Below are 23,387 nucleotides of genomic sequence, written 5' to 3'. Positions count from 1 at the left end.
GGGCACTACTTTTTAAAAGTGTTTTTGAAAAGACAATACCCTTATAGACCTTGAGTTAAAAGTTCTCCGTAAAATATCCTGCAGTTTTTTGTCACAGTGCATAAATGAATATATATATGTGAATAAAAAAAACAATTTCTATGCTGCTGGTTTTGCTTGTAAATTCATCTCCATTTTCACAACCTAAAATATATCTCAAACTGACCTATACATGTACTTAAACATATAAGAGAAGTATTAATGCTTTAGTACACTCAAGTGTGAATTTACATTATGGAATATTGCAAATTTGCAGATTTCTTTCTTAAACTTCAGAAATTGACACCACACAAAATAAAGCATAAACACAATATGAAGTTGTATACACTGGTGTTTTATATATCAATTTTCAGTAGATACTGTGTAATCACAGACAGCAAAAAAGTACAGACTTTAGTCAATGGTGGCTGAAATAAATCAAAACGTTACTGCACCCCCTTTTGTTTTAAATGTTGTGTGTGTTGAGAGGTTGTTTTTGTTGTAAATGTGGTTGTCTTTTATATGTATTTTATGCTCCTACTTGTGTACAGCACCTTGGCCAATGACATTGATTTTAAGGTGCTTTATAAATAGATTTGATTTGATTTGATTAAAATAATAAACACTACAATAAATGCAATATACAGCTACAAATATGTTTATACACAGTACAGAATGGTGTCTTAAGGTCACAGCATGGTTCATTCTAGCATTGAATACATTACTGTCCCTCGATCCCAAATACAAATACAAAGTTCTTTTCTTACTCATTACTATTATTCATCCATTTCACTGTCATCATCAGAGTCATCATCCCATGGAGCAATGTGCTCTGTTTCTTTTAAAGTATTTCCACAATTTTGGCATCTACATAAATCTGTACAACACGGGCTGGCAGACATACAGGAACATCTCCCTGTCTCACATTTGCCCTGCTTACAACTGCAGTGAACTACCTGCAACACACTTTCAGGGGCGGGGGTTTTATGGCGCATTTCCACTAGGGCCTGCTTGGCGCGGTACGGTTCGATACGGGTCGATTCGCAACGGAACGGTACGGTCGCGTTGTGTTTCCATTACAATGGTGGACCACCACAATGTGGGTGGAGTCGCTGTTGGCGCGCGGGTTGTAGTGTCGTGACATCATTTGTATGCGACCACAACACCGTACAACAATGGACGAGATGGCGATGGAAGGACTCGTGTACCTTGTGCTAGGGCTATGGCTTTTATTCCGGAAACGTGCAAATGAAGCGAGCAAGAGAAGGCTTCAGTTAGCGAGACGCACAACACAAGAAAAGGAGCGGAGACTTCTTGTGACCATACAGCAGTATCAGGCCGAGGACAACAGGAGAAGGAGAAAAAGACATAGGCTGGTAAGCTAAGCTAACGCTAGTCGACATCGGTCTTTCTACCCGAAATAAATGTGCAAAGTGTGTAAAGCTAACACAGTAAAAAGTCTGTGTGTGTGCGTTTCAGATGGCTTTGTTGTTGGCTAATGGCCGTCGCAAACGCTCAGTGTGGACATTCCGACGAGCGTCTCAGTGGTGGGACGTTATTGTTCCTGAGTTCACGTGCACACAGTGGCTACAGAACTTCAGGATGTCCCGAGACGCGTTCGACTCCCTCAGCAACAAATTGCGTCCAGCCCTGGAGCGACAAGACACAACTTTTCGAGAGTGTGTGCCCGTACACAAAAGAGTGGCAATAGCACTGTGGAAGCTCGGAGTACAGAAGCATAGGCCATCTGTTTGGAGTCAGCACTACAACTGCGTGCAGGTGTGTGCAGGATTTCTGTGCTGCAGCAGAGACACTACTGGTACCTGAGCAGATTCGTTATCCAGACGAACGGCGATTCAGGGATATGGCGGAGTACATACAGACTAGATGGGGACTCCCACATTGCGTGGGTGCTATTGATGGCTCCCACATACCCATCATTGGCCCACGACTGTGTCACACCGACTACTTCAACCGCAAAGGCTGGCACTCAATAATCCTCCAAGGTGTAGTCGACGGAAAGGGCCTCTTCTGGAATGTAATGGCTGGAATGCCCGGGAGTATGCATGATGCTTGAGTGCTGAGACTGTCCATGCTGTGGGAGTTGGCCACCCGGGGAAATCTATTTCCAGCAGGTGTTAGGACAACCAGTGCCATGCCCGCTGGCTATTACATCCTTGGAGACTCAATCAATCAATCAATCAAAGTTTATTTGTATAGCGCTTTTAACAACTCAAGTTGTCGCAAAGCAGCTTTACAGGGTTTACAAGGTTAACAATACTATGGGTCCAGAACCCTAATGAGCAAGCCAAAGGCGACAGTGGCGAGGAAAAACTCCCTATGGTGGTGGGGAATAGGAAGAAACCTCGGGAGAACCAAGACTCAAAAGGGAACCCATCCTCCATTGGGCGGCCCGTTAACACACAAATACACAAGTCACACATAATTCACACAATCAGACTAGGTAAAAGGTAGAATTGAAAGTTCTGGGTTTTGATATTGTCACTGTAAATATCTGTTGATGAATGCCAGGCTTTCATTCCGTGTCGGAGCAGTGATGCTGGTATTGTAGGCTCCGACTGCAGTGTTACTCCCCAGGTGAACCCCGGTATCAGCACATCCACCGGCAGCCAGACCATCCCCCAGGTGCCTGCAGGTGCCTGTATCCAATCGTCTTGGGTAGAGCCATGCAAGAAGATAGATAATACAGACTGAGTGGACATGAATTTAAACCACCGTTGATTTAAATGTACGTAGCTCACGTGCCAGTGATCAGCATGTGGCTCCGGCAGACTAATCTATAGCAGCATAACTAAAGGGAGAGGTTCAGAGGTGACCACAGGCATGAGGGCTCACTGAGACATTGCTTTCCAGTCAAGTCATAGTCACAAATAGAGTGATGCCAAGACACAGCTGGATGACAGCATCAACATCTCAGATCACCAGAAATCTCAACGTCTGGGGGCCCCCAAGCCCCTACACCTTACAAGGGGAACTTTAGCTGAAGGCTTGACTAAACAGGTGAGTCTTAAGTCTAGATTTAAAGATTGGAACTGTGTCAGAGTCTCGGATTGGAGCTGGAAGGCTATTCCATAATTGAGGGGCTTTAAAAGAGAAAGCTCTGCCTCCGGCTGTATTTTTACTAATTTTTGGAACTACGAGAAATCCAGCATTTTGGGAGCGCAAAGGGCGAGATGGGTTGTAGTAATCAATGAGTTCACTCAGATATTGTGGGGCAAGACCATTTCACGCCTTATAGGTTAACAGGAGAACTTTAAATTCAATGCGATATATAATCGGCAGCCAGTGTAGTGCGGCGAGAGTGGGACTAATATGATCGAATTTCCTAGCCTTGGTTAGGACTCTAGCTGCGGCATTTTGTACAAGTTGTAGCTTCTTTATGGACTGTTTAGAGCATCCAATTAGAAGACTATTACAGTAGTCCAATCTCGACGAGACAAAAGCATGAACTAGCTTCTCTGCATCAGCTAATGAAAGTAAGTGTCTCAGCTTGGCAATATTACGTAAATGGAAAAAGGCAGCCTTAGTGACATTGCATACATGTGTGTCAAATGAAAGATCAGAATCAATAGTGACACCTAAACTTTTTGAGACTCTGCCTACCCCTTACAAAAGTGGCTTTTGAAGCCATTTCAGGACACCGGAAACCTCACAAAAGAGCAGCAGATCTTCAATCAACATATCAGTCGCACACGTGTTGTTGTTGAGAATGCTTTTGGCAGACTTAAGGGTAGATGGCGCTGCCTTCTGAAAAGGAATGACTGTGAGATTCAACTTGTGAAATCAATGGTGTTGGTATGCTGCGCTCTGCATAATTTGTGTGAAAGTTATGGAGAGACATATGACACTACATGGGATGTGCCAGCTACTGCTGCACAGCAGCCAGTGGCAGCAATGGCAGAGGGTGTGGAGGGGTGTGATGGTAGAGATGCTCGCAATGCACTGATGCAATATATCTGTCATAACAGTTAAATTGTTGCCCTTGCCTGTTTCATGTACACAAAGCAATAAAGCTGTGATTGTCAAACTCATTATCTGCTGCGGATTGTTTGTTAAGACAATGAACACACCCGGCATAAAAAGCATCAGTCATACAATCAAATGAAATAAAACTTTATTAAGAAATATATTAATGTTGATATTTACAAAATATGTAAATATAGTAAGAAAAAAGTTTTTAAAAGTGCAAAAAAGCAAATTACCCCAAAAAAAACTGTTAAAATGTTTTCACTGGTGTCTGTCTCGCAATGTTTTTACAAGTTCACCAAACACCCCGAGGAAAGCCCGGTTGAATGAAGCATTTTCCGCCAGCTCCGCTCTCCTCAGCTCGGCTTCTTGTTCACGGGCCTCGCGAGAATCACAGAGCAGCAGCTGGATGTGCTCCTCGCGCTGCTCATGAATCTGTTCATGCATCCGCACATCCTGCGCCTGCATCTCCTGGAGATGTGCACAGATATCTAGGTCAGTCTGGGTCCTTTTTCGCTTGCCTAGACAAAAAAGGGTAATGGGAGTTGATTAGTAAAACTGAAATGCACTCGGTACTCGTGCTACTCCGGTGCTTCACATGTTTTTTGTGTTCCTCACCTGTATTGGGCCGCCGGACAGGCGTTTGTGATCCAGCCGGTGTAGAGACCGCTGGTTCCGTGTATGACACGGATGATGCGGGGGAGGCGGGAGGTTCCAAAGAAGCGCTCGCCTCGTCAGTGGAAGGGGAATCTTGAACATAAAAAATAACAAATATTAAACACAAGCATTCCCGTGAAAGCAACAACAATATAGCGTAACTGCACAAAATGTGTAGCACGTCATCACTGCTCATGCTTTGTTAATGGCTACAGCTAACTAGCAACTAGCTAGGCTCCACGCTGTGGCCAAGAGCTAGCTATTGTACAGTAGTGACTGTGGTGGTAACATTTACTACAAACACAGCTCTAAATTCCTGCGTTTACAATAGATGCGTTCATATTACGTTCATATTACATCTTTTGTGAGCCTAGTAGTAAAACATAAATCACAATACACTCACCATTCTCCGTGGCCTCCAGCACCGACATCGCCGTGTCCAGCACGTTTTCTCTGCTGTTGCTGGCTGGCCGGTGACCGTATATAGCATCCATCTGCTGGAACCACTTCCAATCTTTGCGGTTTGCACCGCTGCGTGCATTGTGATCCTTCACCGCCCGGTAGTCACTTTTGAGCTTTTTAAGCTTGGACCGACACTGTATAACGGACCGCTGGTAGCCATGAGTGGCCATTAGCGCGGAAACCTCACTAAAAACTTTTACGTTTCTAGTGGCCCCGTCCAGTTCGCCCTGGATTTTTTGATCGCCTATTATTTGCAGAAAGGTCTGTACCTCGGCGTTCGACCAGGGAACATTCTTGTGGTCCTCCATTCTTCTCTCCTCGGGTTTTAAAAATGGCTGAGGAGTCGGTAGTGGATAGCGGAGGAGTCGCTCTCCTGACGCAACCTGTGACGACACGTCACAGAACAGTACCTCTTCGGAACGGTTAGAACCTCAAGCGAGTCGGTACGAAAAAAGTACCCAAAGGGGCCGGCTCACAGGGAACTGGTACTAATGGAAACACTCACAAACCGACCCGTATCGAACCGTACCGCGCCAAGCAGGCCCTAGTGGAAATGCGCCATTAGTCATCCAGGTCACCGTTAACTCTCCATCCTCAAGGTGCCATCCATTGCCAATGGGTGTCTCATTATTGTTGCTTGGTAGTTTGTCCTTTTGCAGTGCTGATACAGGGCATCACTTGTTGGTGGCATGGATAGTTCTGGCAAAGCTGAGGTTGACATGCAGAATGTTTTGTATCTGGCATCGTTCACATCTGCCAAGAATGTCAGACCATACAGTTGGCACACATATTTGCAAAGCAGATCAAAGGTCGACTGATCCAGGTTAAAACTACTGCCCAAATCTGTAAATGCAGTCAGGTATTCCTTTTTCTCTGAGGCAAGAGAAAATGTCTTTCTTTTGCCCTTGCCCTGAAAGGCACTTGTAGAGTCACATCCTGAGAATGTATGGATCCCAATAAGCGCTGAACACACACGGGTGCCAAGAGCTGATGACACCTTGGCTATGTCAATGATTTTTGTTCTGTTGGTAAATCCAGTGAAAAAATACAACTTACAAGGTAAAGCTCTTTGCAAACTTACAGCAATTACTGACACATCAGTATCAGGGCTCTTGATGACTACAGTCTTAAGTTCCTGTGCAGCATGTTGTGCATGTAAAAACAACCTGGAATATCAACATAGCCAGCGTTGGTTCCTCAGTTGCACCCACAATCCAGGAAATCAGATTATACAATTTGAGAGGGACAACAGATTTAGCTTCAGTTACATTTAAGTCATCTGATGTGGGTGGCCATGGGCATGTCATCCCAGAAGCGTCACGCAAAAGCTTTTGTAAAATCAGAGCTGCACTATAAAGTGTGCTTGTGTCCTCTGTAGTGTCACTGAGGCACCTACACTTCACTGTTCCTGACCAGCTGTTGTATTTGGGGTTTTTTCACAGTCACTTTCAGTTTGTCTTACCTCAGTTGTTGTTCCTGTGTCTAATGGGTGAGGTCGCCTGTCTAGCAAAATATCTGCAGATAACGTCTCAACAAAAACCATTTGACAAATGTTGCGCTTGCTGGGAGAGTAAAACACCAGCTGGGGGAAGTCACGGGCTAACGCCTCTTCAAATTATCCTGCAACATAAAAACAGTAAAAGAAGATCACAAAATGAAAACTGTGAGTGTGTATGTGTGTGTGTGTGTGTGTATATATATATATATATATATATAATTTTTGTTATATATATATATATATATATATATATATATATATATACACTTTTTGTTATATATATATATATACACTTTTTGTTATATATATATATATTAACAAAAAATGTTTTATGTACAAAACTTACACAAAGTAGCAAAGATGGATGTAGAAGGACAATGTTTACAATGTTTACAATGTTTAAATGTTTCTGCTGTTCTCTGTCTCTCACCCTTTAAACCAAGCCACCGTTTGACGCTATTCCTGAATGTGTCCCACCGCGTTCATGAAAATGCAATTGCCTCTTCTTTCTTTAAAGATGTAAGATGCATATAACATTGTTTTGCACCTTTTTTAAGCACATTTGAAGACAGTGTTGTCGTAAATTCTTCATCTCCACTACTCTGTGTTGACCAAACGGGCGCAGACATGTTGGATTTCAGCTCCAAAATGCAGCCACCTGATTGGTCTAGAGGGAAGTAAGTCCGCGAATCCGTATCACTCATGAAGAAAAGACTACTACGCGAGGAAGGAACTATAGCCGATTTAAAACACGAATAAAAAAACTGCAGGATTATACATGGAGAACTTTTACTATTGCGCTCTGCACCAATAGTTCATTTTATTAAAGAAATAATTATTTAGTGCCCCATATATGGAAACAGGATCAAGCGAAAAACGTCTTCACCTTATGGCCTACAATGTATTATTTCATTATTCAGTATTCTCCAATGTCATGATTTCAGGTAAGGTGAATTTCTCTGTACGTAACCAAGTTTATTTTCTAATCTGTATCTTCAGACAGTACGACACGCACTTTTGCAGACGTAACCTGTCTTCGTGAACTATCTTCGAATTGCGTTGCTTTAAGATTTAGGAAATAAAAAATGAAGTTAGCAGTTTAAACTAGTCAGTGTGGATATGGGACACCCCTCTGCCCCACATGTTTCTGTGGATTTTAAGTGGTTTTGTATAAGCAACGTTGAGAATTCTTAGCCTAAAGAATATTCGTTGTTGTGTGTAGAAACATATAGTTTAAAGTGATCTATTCCAATATAAAAATGTTAAGAGCACATAGAATTACATGAACAACATTATTGAATAAAAGTTTTGTATTTGATTGAACCAAACAGGTTAAGATTTGATTTAAACAGGTTACATTTAAATAAGTTTTATATAGCCTACGTTTCCAAAATATGGAACCAATCGTCTTTAAGCAGTCTATAAAAGAAAGAGTCTCTCTAGAATAGTTAAGTCTGTCTGTCTGTCTTTTGCTTGCCCCCCTCCCCCCTCTGGTGCACTTTATACTGTCAGCTAGTCAGGAGAAGTGTCTCTGTTTAGTATGAGATATGAGACTGATTGTGTCGCGTATTTGTCACGGAACAGCTCCGGACCCTTCTCTGTGGGCGTGTCATTATGTCGTCTGCGTGCAGTTATGTCCATGTTTGTACTTCCGTGGGTGTGGGTTGTTTGTGAGCGTGTTCGTTTGTTACACCTGTGCCTTGTCTCGAGGTCACATGGATCTGTGTAATTCACCTATTTAATGTGCGTTCGCGCAGTGTCGTGTGCTCGTCTTTGTCTAAAGCTACGTGTCAGCGTGAGTGTGTTAATGTGCTGCTTGCGCTCCGCACAGAGCTTATTCGTGTTGTCTCATTAAATGTTCATTGTTCACCGTAATCGTCTTGGTGCCTGCTTCCCACACCCAAGCGTTACAGAAAGACGAGCCAAAAGAAAAAAGGTATGCCTGGATACGCCACCAGGGCACCTAAAGGGAAGAGGAAGAGCCGTCGCCACCACGGCTCTTCCCCAGTCCGGCGCCACGAAGCCCCCGTCTCCGAGCAGGAGATGATGCGGAACCCGGTCTGCGCATACATGCTCTGCGCGGCTCGGGAGTCGGAAGACGCTGAAGTGGCCGAACACTTCCGCCAATCAGCGGTGCGCATGTGGGAGGACCAAGACCTCGCCGCGTCCCTAGAGCTGCCACCCATGGCTGTGGGCGGCGGTGTTTCAAGGAAGGGGAGGAACAAGACCCAGCGCGCATCCTCTCCCGTGCGTGTTCCTGAGAGTGCCGAGGAGAGGAGAGGGGAGGTGTTTCTCCAGGCGGCGTGGAGAGAGGGACTCCGCGCGATGACGCGCGAGACCAACCCACTGGCCGAAACCGGAGAGGGCACAGAGGACCCGCTGGTCATCTACGCGGGGATGGTACGTGCCAATCCTCCAGAGGACGAGTCCGAGGAAGAGGACTCCGAGGAGGAGTATTCCCCGTCAGTGTGCTCAAAGAGCACGGTCTACTACGGGGAGGCGAAGAGAAGGAAGACTTCAGCCCCCCTTCGTCGCTGCACCCAGCCCCGTCGGGAACCGACGAGCAGAGCGAGGAGAGTGAGGGGGAGAGTCTTAGCTCGGTGAGTTCGCTCTCGACCGTATGCAAAGGGGGTGGGAGCGGACCGAACAGTCCACCCGCGTCGGAGAGTGGGGACTCCTGTGGGGAGGAGCCCATGGACCACTCCCGATGTGAGACCCTCGCACAGTCCATGGACTGGAGCGTGGCCGAGGAGGAGATGCCGGCGATGGACACCACCCCTAATACCAGTTCCAGAGGGGGCTGGCCTAGCAAAGGAGGGGCTTCCTACGGGGGGTTCCCAGAGAGGGAGTGCCAGCAGGCTCATAGGGCGGCAAGCCCTTACGGCACTCTCGGAGGAGGGAGCCGCAGACCCGGGAGGAAGGTTGCCGCGAGACCCGCTGGTCGCGCTGCCTCCAAGCGGAATGCAAGTCGCGCTGCACCTCGCGCCCCCGACGGTAGTGCTGCCTCCAAGCGGGCTACAAGTCGCGCTGCACCTCGCGCGTCCACCAGGTGTGCGTCCCCCAAGTGGTCGGACAGTCGCGCTGCACCACGCGCATCCGCTAGATGTGCATCCCCCAAGTGGTCGACAAGTCGCGCTGCACCCGGCGCGTCTGCCAGCCGTGCGGCACCTGGCGGTGAGCAGGCAAAACAGGCGGGAGGAGAACTGCCTCCTGCAGCATCTCCAGCCTCCGGAGCTTTCTCGCCACTACAGGCTTGGCCCAAGGCGGGAGGCCTGGCTCCGGGGATGAATGTCTGTGTTCCTGTGTTTTTGTCTGTCCCCTTGTGTCTCCCTAACCCGCTGTTCCCGTTTGTGCCCTTCGTGTTTGCTGTTCCGGTGTGCACCCAGGGTGGGTGCGCTAGAGCGGTTCGCGGCGGTTCCCGCCGTCGGGGGTGACGGCTCTCGGAGGCTCGTGGTCCCGGCGGCTCCGGACCTGCCCATCGGTGTTGCTTCGGGGCTTTCCAGCTGCGCGGGACGCTCCGGGAGTAGCGAGCCCCTGGTGGCGGGTTCTGTCACGGAACAGCTCCGGACCCTTCTCTGTGGGCGTGTCATTATGTCGTCTGCGTGCAGTTATGTCCATGTTTGTACTTCCGTGGGTGTGGGTTGTTTGTGAGCGTGTTAGTTTGTTACACCTGTGCCTTGTCTCGAGGTCACGTGGGTCTGTGTAATTCACCTATTTAATGTGCGTTCGCGCAGTGTCGTGTGCTCGTCTTTGTCTAAAGCTACGTGTCAGCGTGAGTGTGTTAATGTGCTGCTTGCGCTCCGCACAGAGCTTATTCGTGTAGTCTCATTAAATGTTCATTGTTCACCGTAATCGTCTTGGTGCCTGCTTCCCACACCCAAGCGTTACAGTATTGGTTCAATAAAATTCAATAAATATTGATTCAATATTTAATACTTAATCTCTACTGTATAAAAGCGTTCACCAGCTTACACGCAGAATGCAGTCTACTCACTGAAAAAATAAACTGTTAAATTGTCATTGAATAGCATTTTGAAAAATTGAAAATTCAAAACTAAAAATTCTAACAAAAAAAAAAAGACTTTCATTTTACATAGTTTCTATATTTACATGTATTTAAATGTTTTCATATACTCTTACATTGACAGCCACACTACTGAGATGGGTTTGGATGTTTCTGCTTCTCACTCTCTGTCATGCTTCCTTTGGTGAGTAAGTTTCTTTATTACTTCAAAGCTACGATCAGCATATGTGGGACCTTATATTCTACTGACTGTACTGTCTCTGACTGTACTCACTGTACTGACTGTGCGAAATGTCTCTGACTGTACTGGGTTGACATCCCACATAGGAACTACACTGCTGTGCTGACATGACTCAATGCATAGTAATGGCTCAGAGGGCGGCGCAGCGCTAGCTATAGCGGCAACAGGCAATGTCCAGTAATATAGATCAATGGTACAGACAATACACCAATCCAGTAATATAGATCAATGGTACAGACAATACACCAATCCAGTAATATAGATCAATGGTACAGACAATACACCAATCCAGTAATATAGATCAATGGTACAGACAGTACACCAATCCAGTAATATAGATCAATGGTACAGACAGTACACCAATCCAGTAATATAGATCAATGGTACAGACAATACACCAATCCAGTAATATAGATCAATGGTACAGACAATACACCAATCCAGTAATATAGATCAATGGTACAGACAATACACCAATCCAGTAATATAGATCAATGGTACAGACAGTACACCAATCCAGTAATATAGATCAATGGTACAGACAATACACCAATCCAGTAATATAGATCAATGGTACAGACAATACACCAATCCAGTAATATAGATCAATGGTACAGACAATACACCAATCCAGTAATATAGATCAATGGTACAGACAATACACCAATCCAGTAATATAGATCAATGGTACAGACAATACACCAATCCAGTAATATAGATCAATGGTACAGACAATACACCAATCCAGTAATATAGATCAATGGTACAGACAATAAACCAATCCAGTAATATAGATCAATGGTACAGACAATACACCAATCCAGTAATATAGACCAATGGTACAGACAGTACACCAATCCAGTAATATAGACCAATGGTACAGACAATACACCAATCCAGTAATATAGACCAATGGTTCAGACAATACACCAATCCAGTAATATAGATCAATGGTACAGACAATACACCAATCCAGTAATATAGATCAATGGTACAGACAATAAACCAATCCAGTAATATAGATCAATGGTACAGACAATACACCAATCCAGTAATATAGATCAATGGTACAGACAATACACCAATCCAGTAATATAGATCAATGGTACAGACAATACACCAATCCAGTAATATAGATCAATGGTTCAGACAATACACCAATCCAGTAATATAGATCAATGGTACAGACAATACACCAATCCAGTAATATAGATCAATGGTACAGACAATACACCAATCCAGTAATATAGATCAATGGTACAGACAATACACCAATCCAGTAATATAGATCAATGGTACAGACAATACACCAATCCAGTAATATAGATCAATGGTACAGACAATACACCAATCCAGTAATATAGATCAATGGTTCAGACAATACACCAATCCAGTAATATAGATCAATGGTACAGACAATACACCAATCCAGTAATATAGATCAATGGTACAGACAATAAACCAATCCAGTAATATAGATCAATGGTACAGACAATACACCAATCCAGTAATATAGACCAATGGTACAGACAGTACACCAATCCAGTAATATAGACCAATGGTACAGACAATACACCAATCCAGTAATATAGACCAATGGTTCAGACAATACACCAATCCAGTAATATAGATCAATGGTACAGACAATACACCAATCCAGTAATATAGATCAATGGTACAGACAATAAACCAATCCAGTAATATAGATCAATGGTACAGACAATACACCAATCCAGTAATATAGATCAATGGTACAGACAATACACCAATCCAGTAATATAGATCAATGGTACAGACAATACACCAATCCAGTAATATAGATCAATGGTTCAGACAATACACCAATCCAGTAATATAGATCAATGGTACAGACAATACACCAATCCAGTAATATAGATCAATGGTACAGACAATACACCAATCCAGTAATATAGATCAATGGTACAGACAATACACCAATCCAGTAATATAGATCAATGGTACAGACAATACACCAATCCAGTAATATAGATCAATGGTACAGACAATACACCAATCCAGTAATATAGATCAATGGTTCAGACAATACACCAATCCAGTAATATAGATCAATGGTACAGACAATACACCAATCCAGTAATATAGATCAATGGTACAGACAATACACCAATCCAGTAATATAGATCAATGGTGGGACTTCCAGTTTGTTTGTGCGCTGTGGCCACAGCAGAGAAAGTGATGGCAGCATCCAGAGACGTTGTGGGTTATTCTACACTGACCTTATTAGTCCCATTACACTTCACTTTTACTTCTAGATAAGAAAACATCACACTTATCTACACAGCGATGGCTGAAATAGAACACTGTGTTGCTTGACATGCCCAACATCCTCATTCAACGATGCAGAGTTCTTAATCCAGCCACACTTTACCCATAGAGGATGATGGTGAGTCACATGACTGTGTTGCTGTACCTAACATGCTGTGTTCCCCCAGGTTGGACCTCAATGAAGAACCTCTGAATCACCCCGACTGCATTTTCTTTGTTGATGTGTCAGTATCCAGGGATCCAGCACAGATCAAAACAGAGTAGGTTGGGCTGTAGTCGCCCCGTCCTACTTAGTAGTTTCAGTCCCTCTACCACATCACCTCTCAGCACAGACCGCTGGACTATATGATTTAACCCAGGCATACAGATTGGCAGAAGGAATATCAGTTACTATTTACAATGACAGCAGGTGTGATTTTGGTGTAGTTAATGATTTTGGGCCCATTTGGAAACACTAGTTCAGTGATTCTGATTTCACATCTCAAGCTTGTGTTGATCTCCTGGATGTTCTCCAACTGCTGTCCACTATTGCTGTGTGTAAATGTGCTGCCCACACTAACGGTGCTGATTCTGTTTCTAGAGGGAACCAAGCTGTAGATGTAGCTGTCATGAGACCTGCTCTGTACCCCCCCACAAGTTCCTCTGTTGACCTTGCAGCTCAGCCCCTCCCTCCCCCTCACAGATCTACAGCACACACACACACAGGAGGAGAGGCCGTCTGGAAGAAAGCAGGCTGTGCTTTTCAGGATGGTGTGTGGCGCTGTCCTCTGGGCCGCCGTGTTTGACTATATTCATGTTTCTTTACTATGTTAAATTGACCCATGGGAAGACCTGTGTGTCCAAAGGGGAGATGATTGATCAATTAAAGACCCATTGGTTCACACACAGGTTTACTAATTATGCACAGAAATTATGTGCAGAAATTCTGTCATGAATGCGTGATATAAGATATCTTTGTAATTGCACAAACAACAAAATTTTGTTGGAGCAATCCTCCTCCAAATGCCAACATAATTAAATAACAAATATCAAAAATATCAAGAATAAATATAAAAAAATATAAATATTTAAAGTGACGTAGTGCATATGGACCTGAGTGCAGTGTGTTAAAGTGATGTAGTGAATGTGGGGTTAAAATCTGTTGGGTTTATTGTGGTCAGTGTTCATTAGTGTAACAGCTCTGTGATAGAAGCTGTTTTTTAGTCTTGTAGTCCGTGCATATAGTGTCCTGTAGCGTCTTCCAGAAGACAGTGGAGTGAAGAGACAGTGTCCAGGGTGTGTGCTGTCCTTTATTATAGCAGTGACTCACCTGGTGCAGCGGGTCCTGTATATGTCCTCTGGTCTGGGGAGCTGGTGCCCGTGATCCTCTCAGCAGTCTTGATAATACGCTGGAGATCTTTCCTATTGTCTATAGTGCAGCCAGAGAACCAAACAAATACAGTATGTGAGGACGGACTCAATGACTGATCTGTAGAAGCTCACCAGCAGTTGTTGTGGGAGTTGTGCTCTCTTTAAGCACCTCAGGAAGTGTATCTTTGGAGACCTTTCTTGGCCGTCGCTGTGGTGTTGGTGGTCCAGGTCATGTCATGGCTGATGTTAACACCGAGATACTTGATACTCTTCACAGTTTCCACTCTCTCACCACTGATTGTGATTGGGTGATGGACGAGGGGTCTCAGTCTCCTGAAATCCAGGATCAATTCCTTCATCTTTGTTGCACTGAGGATCAAGTTGTTTTCTTGACTCCAGTCCTCCAGGTTCTCGTCCTCTGACCTGTAGGCAGTTTCATCACTGGATGTAATCTTGAATGAATGAATGTTCAACTTATATAGCGCCTTTCTAGATACTCAAGGTCACTTTACAATTTTAATAGAAAAGTGTTTTTTCTGTGTAATAAATCATTTACAGAAGGAGTTTGGGAGTTAGTTGGGAAACATTTTGGAACTCAGCCAAGAATATTAAAATAAATGAAACTATTAATAATGAAAACTTGAGGAGCTCCACAAAGCTCCATTGATAATGTACAGACTGGTGGAAAGATCTGGAGAATTTAGACATAACATGAACACAGGCAGATAATGAAAGGGCCTCTACATGCTGCTGGATGAACTGTGGATGTAGGATGACACTGTAAAAGGCCTCATTTGATAAAGGTCCAGATCAGGGGATCTTTAAACAGATAGAACTTTTACATTTGGACCTAATACATATATAATGAATGTGTATATGAATATGAATGACTGGGGTGTGAAGTCATGATGATTGGACATAATGGTGGAATCTAAAGCAGATATGTAAATAGAGTAGGAGGGGCAATGTGTATCTGATTAGAATATGTCACGGTAGGCCGGTCCGGCTCCTCAGGTGATCCGCCCACTTCACAACACTCCACCTCCCGTTTACTCCATAGATCACCAGCCCCGCCTACTGATCAGTTCTCTTCATTTCGTGCACCTGTCACTCATTTCCAGTCACCCTCTTTATCCGTTAAAGGTCAAGATTGAGTGACTCTCTTCAGAGTTCAGAGCGCTATCCGCTCCTCTGATCCCTTGCATTTAAACTGCATTTAACTGCTTTGAGTTGTGCTGTGTCTATGATGGAAATGGACATTAAAGTCGACCCAGCACCACCTCCTGTGTCTGCTGCATCTGTCACCTCGTTACAGAATATACCGTATGAATAAACATTAGTGCTCCTCTGAGCCCTGGAGACTTTCATGTTGGGGAGAGACACAACTGTACACCAACGTTGATCTATAATAAAGTGGGACCTGTTATTCTCATCAAGTGATCTTGGAGTCTGTCTTCTTTATTTTATTATTACTCTGTTCCTTATTTGTTTAAGGATAATTCAGTGGTACTGGCTTTAATGTGGGACTAAGGAACCACAAATATTTACTCCCTCCACACATACACAAGAACTGAGGAGGGAGAGAGAGAGGAAAATGTGGAGAATGAAGACTTAAAATACTTTCAGTCTGATTAAAGAATCTCTGTGTGTAATGTGTCACTCACTGTGGGTCAGGGGTCACAGGCCCACGACTGAAGGCAAGAGGCTCAAACATGGACCTGTCACTCTTCATAGACACACAGCTGGGTACTGGAGATGATTCACTCTTCATAGACACACAGCTGGGTAGTGGAGATGCTGCTCTCTTCACCCTGATGAAGATGAGGAAAGTGTTGAGTAATTGTGTCCTTCACTACATCTCATTCATCCTGAATATTCCCTTTTCCTGTTTCAGGCATGAAAATGGGTCAGGGGTTAAAAAGGTGACAAGACCGGGGGGGGGTGGGGGCATGTGACGTCATGGGGATACGGCGACGGGGCGTTGACATGTGGGGGGGGGGGGGGGGGGGGGGGGGGGGGGTTGACATGTGACGTCATGGGTATACTGCGACGGGGGGGGGGGGTGGGGGTGGCTGCTGGTGTACGGGGATACAGCGACAGGTGATGCCAAATATTGCTCGTAAGGTGACATCATGTAAAAAAGATAATAACGCGTGGCCACAACTTACTAACGCATGTGAACGACTTACTAACGCGTGCGAACAAGATAATTAAGTATTACTTTATATAAAGCCAGGTTTACCTTCCTTGGGCAGTCAGTTCGCGAACATCCCTGGGATCTGCTTGCTTTGCTGTGAAAAAATAAACTTTGTTGCCGCGTGTGAAAGGCGACGTTAGTATCTCGTTCCCACGCGTTAATAAGTCGTGGCCACGCGTTATTTATTTATTTTTTACATGATGTCACCTTACGGGCTCCGTAAAATATAGTAAAATCCATTAAAAAATTTTTTTTTGACTGTCATGTCAATGGATTCAATGTAAACGCAATCCGTAAACGCAAGAAGCCGCTCTCGCCATTCCGGATGGCTCAGTCAAAACCATTACGTCTTAATGAACCAATAAATACATCAGCGGCGAAAATGAGTGTAAAAATACCAGGTTCACGTGTTTTTATTTTCTAACCTGGGCTAAAGCACAGGGTAGACTCAAACGACAAGCGTTTACAACTTCATCTTCAACCTTTTCAGCCCTGGTGCGAATGTGATCCTCACACGTCCCTGGATTCACCAGTTACAACTACAGACACACTAGAAAAAAAATCTTGTTTCTTATTTTATGTCACCGTTAACTACACGGGGTTGACGCGAACTTAATAGGCCCATCTATCTACCTATTTATCACAAGAGCTTGTGGTTAGATCTGACAGTGTTCAACGCTGTAGCGAACGGCAGTAACTTTGTTTTACCGCAAAATATGAAAACGATTGAAACCATTAATATCCCAATTAAATCCACCCAATTAAAAATGTACGATCTGGTAAATGTAGTGGTAAATGTACGCTCTTCTGACTTGTCCCCGGTGTAGCACTAGGTCCTGCTTCTCGTCCCGCTTAGCAGTAAGTGAATAACATGAATGAAGAACGTTTGTATGATTGAAACGCTATTTGGCCTCTATGAAGGTTCTGGGCGGAAACTGCTGGCCACTGTCATTGAAATTGCCAATTTCGGAAGTGCTCTGTTTGCTTTAAGTCAATATGATAATTAAAATATGTACATATAATCTCCCGACCCCCCCCCCCCCCCCCCCCCCCCAAACAAAAAACTCATCGGATCTACACGATTCACGTAGGTCACCCTTTTCAACTTCAAAACGGTGAATTTCGCAGAAAGGTGACAGATTTTCATGCCTGTGTTTTCTCAGATTAAGTGCTGATGTAAAGCTCCTCACTTTGGGTCAGAGGTTCCTCCTCCACTGCTGGAGTTATGAGGTTCCATCATGGAGTTGTTTCTCTTCACACACACACAGTTGGACACTGGAGACGCTGCTCTCTTCACCCTGATGAAGATGAGGAAAGTGTTGAGTAATTATGTTCTTCACTACATCTCATTTATCCTGAATATTCCCTCTTCCTGTTTTCTCAGATTAAGTGCTGATGTAAAGCTCCTCACTTTGGGTCAGAGGTTCCTCCTCCACTGCTGGAGTTATGAGGCTCCATCATGGAGTTGTTCCTCTTCACACACACACAGCTGGACACTGGAGATGCTGCTCTCTGCTCCCTGTCAACAGTTCATCATAAAGAGGAGGAGCAGGACACTGAAACTCTGATTATAATGAACCTGATGTCACTGCAGTGTGACTCCACAACCAAACACAAGCCCAGTAACACTGGACACACAGGAAAAGGACATTTTAACAGATTTGTTATACAGTAGGCTATTCTGTTATAACTGTTATATACAATATTCTACATATACTTGAACGCTTGCTAAACACTTACACGCAATTACACGCTACTTTAGCGCCATCTTTTGGCAACTTATATAAATGAATATTGACTTGATGTTTTTTTTTTTTTTATCAATGTTCCGCCTAAGATCGTCTAGTTTAGAACAAATAAAAATGTGATTTAAAGGCAAAGAGTTCTTTCAGTGTGACAATATCAGTGACTATACAGTGGCCTCTCATGAAAAATGCTAAATGATATTTGAATCCATATTTAATTTTAAACTTGTATCTAAATAGTTATATTTAGGTATCATAAGTATCTCTAACTACAGTGACTCTTTGACGATAATCCTTAAATACAGATTCTCCTGAACAATGTTAAATACGACATGGGCTATCACCTTCTCCGTGTCAGTAATCTACATTTCCGGAGTGACTGAAGTTCAAAAAGTTCGCCGTTTTGTCACAGATCGTTTCGTACAGATTCAGACTGGATTATGTCCTTTATCGTTAGAACATTAAAACTGTATATTTTGTACATAATGTAACATTTGGAACATTTCTGTAAGTGTTAATAAACTCACCGTCGTATGTCCCAGACGTGCGTTCATAAGGTGATTTTTATTTGGCATTTACTTTCGGTTTAGTCTCATCTCATTTGACCACACCTATGACGTAGTTTCCGTGCGAACACTAGGGGGCGCACAGACACAGAGCGAAAAACAAACGTGAACGTCATGGCCAAACGTTTTGAGAATGATACAAATATTAATTTTTACAAAGTCTACTGCTTCAGTTTTTATAATGACAATTTGCATATACTCCAGAATGTTATAAAGAGTGATCAGCTTAACAGCAATTAATTGCAAAGTAAATATTTGCCTAGAAAATGAACTTTATCCCCAAAACACATTTCAACTTCATTGCATTTTTGAAGAGTATCGCAGCTAGAAAGATTGCACCTCAGTCAACAATCTATCACATCATCAAGAACTTCAAGGAGAGAGGTTCCATTGTTGCCAAAAAAGCTCCAGGGCGCCCAAGAAAGACCAGCAAGCGCCAGGACCGTCTCTTAAAAGTGTTTCAGCTGGGGGATCGGGTTACCAGCAGTGCAGAGCTTGCTCAGGAATGGCAGCAGGCAGGTGTGAGTGCATCTGCACGCGCTGTGAGGCAGAGACTCTTGGAGCAAGGCCTGGTCTCAAGGAGGGCAGCAAAGAAGCCACTTCTCTCCAGAAAAAAACATCAGGGACAGACTGATATTCTGCAAAAGGTACAGGGAGTGGACTGCTGAGGACTGGGGACATTTTCTCGGATGAATAAAGAATGATACCAGAATGTCCTCCGAGAGCAACTTCTCCCAACCATCCAAGAGCAGTTTGGTGAACAACAATGCCTTTTCCAGCATGATGGAGCACCTTGCCATAAAGCAAAGGTGATAACTAAATGGCTCAGGGAACAAAACATAGAGATTTTGGGTCCATGGCCTGGAAACTACCCAGATCTTAATCCCATTGAGAACTTGTAGTCAATCATCAAGAGACGGGTGGACAAACAAAAACCTACACATTCTGACAAAATGCAAGCCTTGATTGTGCAAGAATGAACTGCTATCAGTCAGGATTTGGTCCAGAAGTTGATTGAGAGCATGCCACGGAGAATTGCAGAGGTCCTGAAGAAGGGTCAACACTGCAAATATTGACTTGCTGCATTAACTCATTCTAACTGTCAATAAAAGCTTTTGTTATTTGATTGCAATTATATTTCTGTATGTGATAAAAACATCTGACAAACACACGTAACAACCAGTGGGCAAATTATGTGAAAATATAATATTTGTGTCATTCTCAAAACTTTTGGCCATGACTGTACATTTGTATTTCATATGTATACATAGGCCATAATGTGAACCAGCAAAAAGTGCATAGAAAGTGATTTTCATTCCCACGTGTGGGCACTACTTTTTAAAAGTGTTTTTGAATAGACAATACCCTTATTGACCTTGCGTTAAAAGTTCTCCGTAAAATATCCTGCAGTTTTTTGTCACAGTGCATAAATCTATATATATGTGAATAAAAAAAAACGAAATTTCTATGCTGCTGGTTTTGCTTGTAACTTAATTAATCTCCATTTTCACAACCTAAAATATATCTCAAACTGACCTATACATGTACCTAAACATATAAGAGAAGTATTAATGCTTTAGTACACTCAAGTGTGAATTTACATTATGGAATATTGCAAATTTGCACATTTTTTACTTAAACTTCAGAAATTGACACCACACAAAATAAAGCATAAACACAATATGATGTTGTATACACTGGTGTTTTATATATCAAAATTTTTAATAGATACTGTGTAATCAGAGACAGCAACAAAAAGTACAGACATTGGTCAAGGGTGAATGAAATAAATCAAAACGTTACTGCACCCCCTTTTGTTTTAAATAATGAATAAAATAATAAAAACACTACAATAAATGCAATATACAGTTACAAATATGTTCACACGCAGTACAAAATGGTGTCTTAAGGTCAGAGCATGGTTCATTCTAGCACTGAATACATTACTGTCCCTCAATCCCAAATCCAACACTTTATCCAGCCCAAAAAAAAGTCCAAAGTTCTTTTCTTACTCATTACTATTATTCATCCATTTCACTGTCATCAGATTCATCATCCCATGGAGCAATGTGCTCTGTTTCTTTTAAAGTATTTCCACAATTTTGGCATCTACATAAATCTGTACAACACAGGCTTGCAGACATACAGGAACATCTCCCTGTCTCACATTTGCCCTGCTTACAACTGCAGTGAACTACCTGCAACACACTTTCAGCGGCGGAGTTTAGTCATCCAGGTCACCGTTAACTCTCCATCCTCAAGGTGCATCCATTGCCAATGGGTGAAGGGGCACACATATTACTTTTCAGAGTGTCTGGTTATTGCTGCTTGGTAGTTTGCCCTTTTGCAGTGCTGATACAGGGCATCACTTGTTGGGGCATGGATAGTTCTGGCAAAGCTGAGGTTGACATGCAGAATGCTTTGTCTCTGGCATCGTTCACATCTGCCAAGAATGTCTGACCATACAGTTGGCACACATATTTGCAAAGCAGTTCAAAGGTCGACTGATCCAGGTTAAAACTACTGCCCAAATCTGTAAATGCAGTCAGGTATTCCTTTTTCTCTGAGGCAAAAGAAAATGTCTCTTTTGCCCTTGCCCTGAAAGGCACTTGTAGAGTCACATCCTGAGAATGTATGAATCCCAATAAGCGCTGAACACACACGGGTGCCAAGAGCTGAGGAAATGTCCTGGTTTTTAACTTACCTTCATTGTACCATTAAATTTACAGGCACTAGGGCACTGTGCACGGCGCTGCGTGTGACGTAATCCCTGAGCCGCGTCAGTGAGGGCATCCCTGCATTTTGAATGTGCAAAATATGGTATAGAATAGAAAGACTTTATTGTCATTATACACAGCATACACAGTATACATAGAAAAACGAGATTGGAAAGCTGCTCCTTACAAGTGTATGTAAACATATAATGGTGAGAAAAATGAAAAAAAAAAACAGGGTGCAATATGTAAACATATGATCGACAAAAACCTAAATAATAAATAAATTCGTGTGCAAAGAAGAAAAGGTGCTATTGTGCAAAAGGGTTTTCAAACATACAAGCGCTGTTGTGCAAGCGCTATTGTGCAAAAGGGGTTTTCAAACATACAACACTTAGACAACAGATAAGGCACACAGCCCACAGACAATCACAGTTTGTGCAGATTCCCATTTAGTATTGTGATGGCTTTTGGAAAGAAACTGTCCCTGAGTCTGTTTGTTTTGACCGGTATGGACCTGTAACGTCTGCCAGAAGGCAGCAGGTTGAAAAGGTGGTTGCCGGGGTGGGTATTGTCCGTTACAATATTCCTGGCCCTGTTGAGACAGCGAGAGTTGTATATAGAGCTTATTGGGGGCAGAGAGCAGCCAATTATTTTTTCTGCGGTGTTGGTCACCCTCTGCAGCCCCCCATATATATATACAGTATATATACATACATATAAATTATATATATAAACATACATACACACACACACACACACACACACACTACAGTCTGTGTGCATTGTACCTAGGCACGTTCAAAAGGTAAGGTGCAGAACCTTGTACAGTGTGCAGTATGAGTAACCCCCCCCCCCCAGCTGTATTTTGTGTAGTTAAGTAAAGTGATAGTCCATGCATCAAATATAATGCAAGAGAGATGTGGTGTGTGGTGAAAGCATGTTGTTACAAGCTGGACAGATTGCGAATGGAAGAGAAATTTTAGAATGAGAAAGACCACATTCATCCAGTTGTGTGACATCCTTCAACCTCACCTTCAAAGAAAGACAACAAGGTTCAGGAAACCAGTACCTGTGTGGGGATATGTATCTGGAGACTGGCCACCAACGTAGAGTTCAGAACAGTTTCCCATTTATTTGGGATTGGACAGTCTACTGTAGTCACTATAGCCAATCATGTTGCCCATGTAATTGTGAACAAATTGCTTTCCCTCTACATCAGAACACCCTCTGAACATGAAGTCAAGGTCATTATTCAAGGTTTCAGAGACAGGTGGGGATTTCCACAATGTGGAGGGGCTATTGATGGGACTCATATTGGGATTTTAGCTCCACCTGACAGCCCTGCAGATTACTACAACTGTAAAGGTTTCTATTCTGTCATCCTCCAAGGTGTGGTAGACCATCGACTTCAGTTGTGGGACATCAACGTGGGTTGTAAACAGCATACCCACTTCTGCCATGGTTGATGAAACCATATCCTGAAAACCAACAAACAACCCTGGCACAGATAACCTTTAACAACTGGCTGAGCAAGGCACGAATGACGGTGGAGAGGGCTTTTGGCCGTCTGAAAGGAAGATGGCGGTGCCTAATGAAGAGGCATGATTGCCACATAAAC

At 43.3% G+C, this 23,387-nt stretch overlaps 1 protein-coding gene across 6 annotated transcripts; it reads right to left on the bottom strand.

Moving 5' to 3' along the window:
* Positions 1-363: 363 nt before the first annotated feature.
* LOC143497851 (uncharacterized) lies at positions 364-19,149 on the bottom strand. Of its 6 annotated transcripts, none has more exons than XM_076993454.1 (10): positions 19,014-19,148; positions 18,153-18,260; positions 17,932-18,039; positions 16,209-16,355; positions 14,714-14,967; positions 14,504-14,602; positions 5,066-6,744; positions 4,624-4,755; positions 4,242-4,526; positions 364-2,692 (listed from the first exon to the last, which is right to left on the bottom strand). In XM_076993454.1, the coding sequence occupies exons 7-9, from the start codon at positions 5,430-5,432 to the stop codon at positions 4,267-4,269; spliced, it is 759 nt and encodes a 252-aa protein (XP_076849569.1). In that variant the 5' UTR covers positions 5,433-6,744; positions 14,504-14,602; positions 14,714-14,967; positions 16,209-16,355; positions 17,932-18,039; positions 18,153-18,260; positions 19,014-19,148; the 3' UTR covers positions 364-2,692; positions 4,242-4,266. The 6 variants fall into 6 exon arrangements, with proteins under 6 accessions (XP_076849569.1, XP_076849570.1, XP_076849571.1 ...); XM_076993455.1 differs by lacking the exon at positions 364-2,692 and adding an exon at positions 7,053-7,131 and having other exon boundaries at positions 4,132-4,526; positions 19,014-19,149; XM_076993456.1 differs by lacking the exon at positions 364-2,692 and having other exon boundaries at positions 4,132-4,526; positions 5,066-6,146; positions 6,587-6,744.
* Positions 19,150-23,387: the final 4,238 nt, after the last annotated feature.

Source organism: Brachyhypopomus gauderio, unplaced genomic scaffold (genome assembly GCF_052324685.1).
Source record: "Brachyhypopomus gauderio isolate BG-103 unplaced genomic scaffold, BGAUD_0.2 sc113, whole genome shotgun sequence".
NCBI classification, from domain to species: domain Eukaryota; kingdom Metazoa; phylum Chordata; class Actinopteri; order Gymnotiformes; family Hypopomidae; genus Brachyhypopomus; species Brachyhypopomus gauderio.
Note: the sequence above shows the minus strand (reverse complement) of the source record. Positions and strands in the feature narration are given on the sequence as shown.

What these genes read in the sequence shown, in the direction of transcription:
- LOC143497851 (XM_076993455.1), bottom strand. Translation starts at nt 5,432, where the DNA reads ATGGAGGACCACAAGAATGTTCCCTGGTCGAACGCCGAGGTACAGACC. An exon ending in GCTGGAGGCCACGGAGAATG is followed by an intron (nt 4,756 to 5,065) that starts GTGAGTGTATTG and finishes TTTATGTTCAAG; the next exon opens with ATTCCCCTTCCACTGACGAG. An exon ending in TGTCCGGCGGCCCAATACAG is followed by an intron (nt 4,527 to 4,623) that starts GTGAGGAACACA and finishes TTTTTTGTCTAG; the next exon opens with GCAAGCGAAAAAGGACCCAG.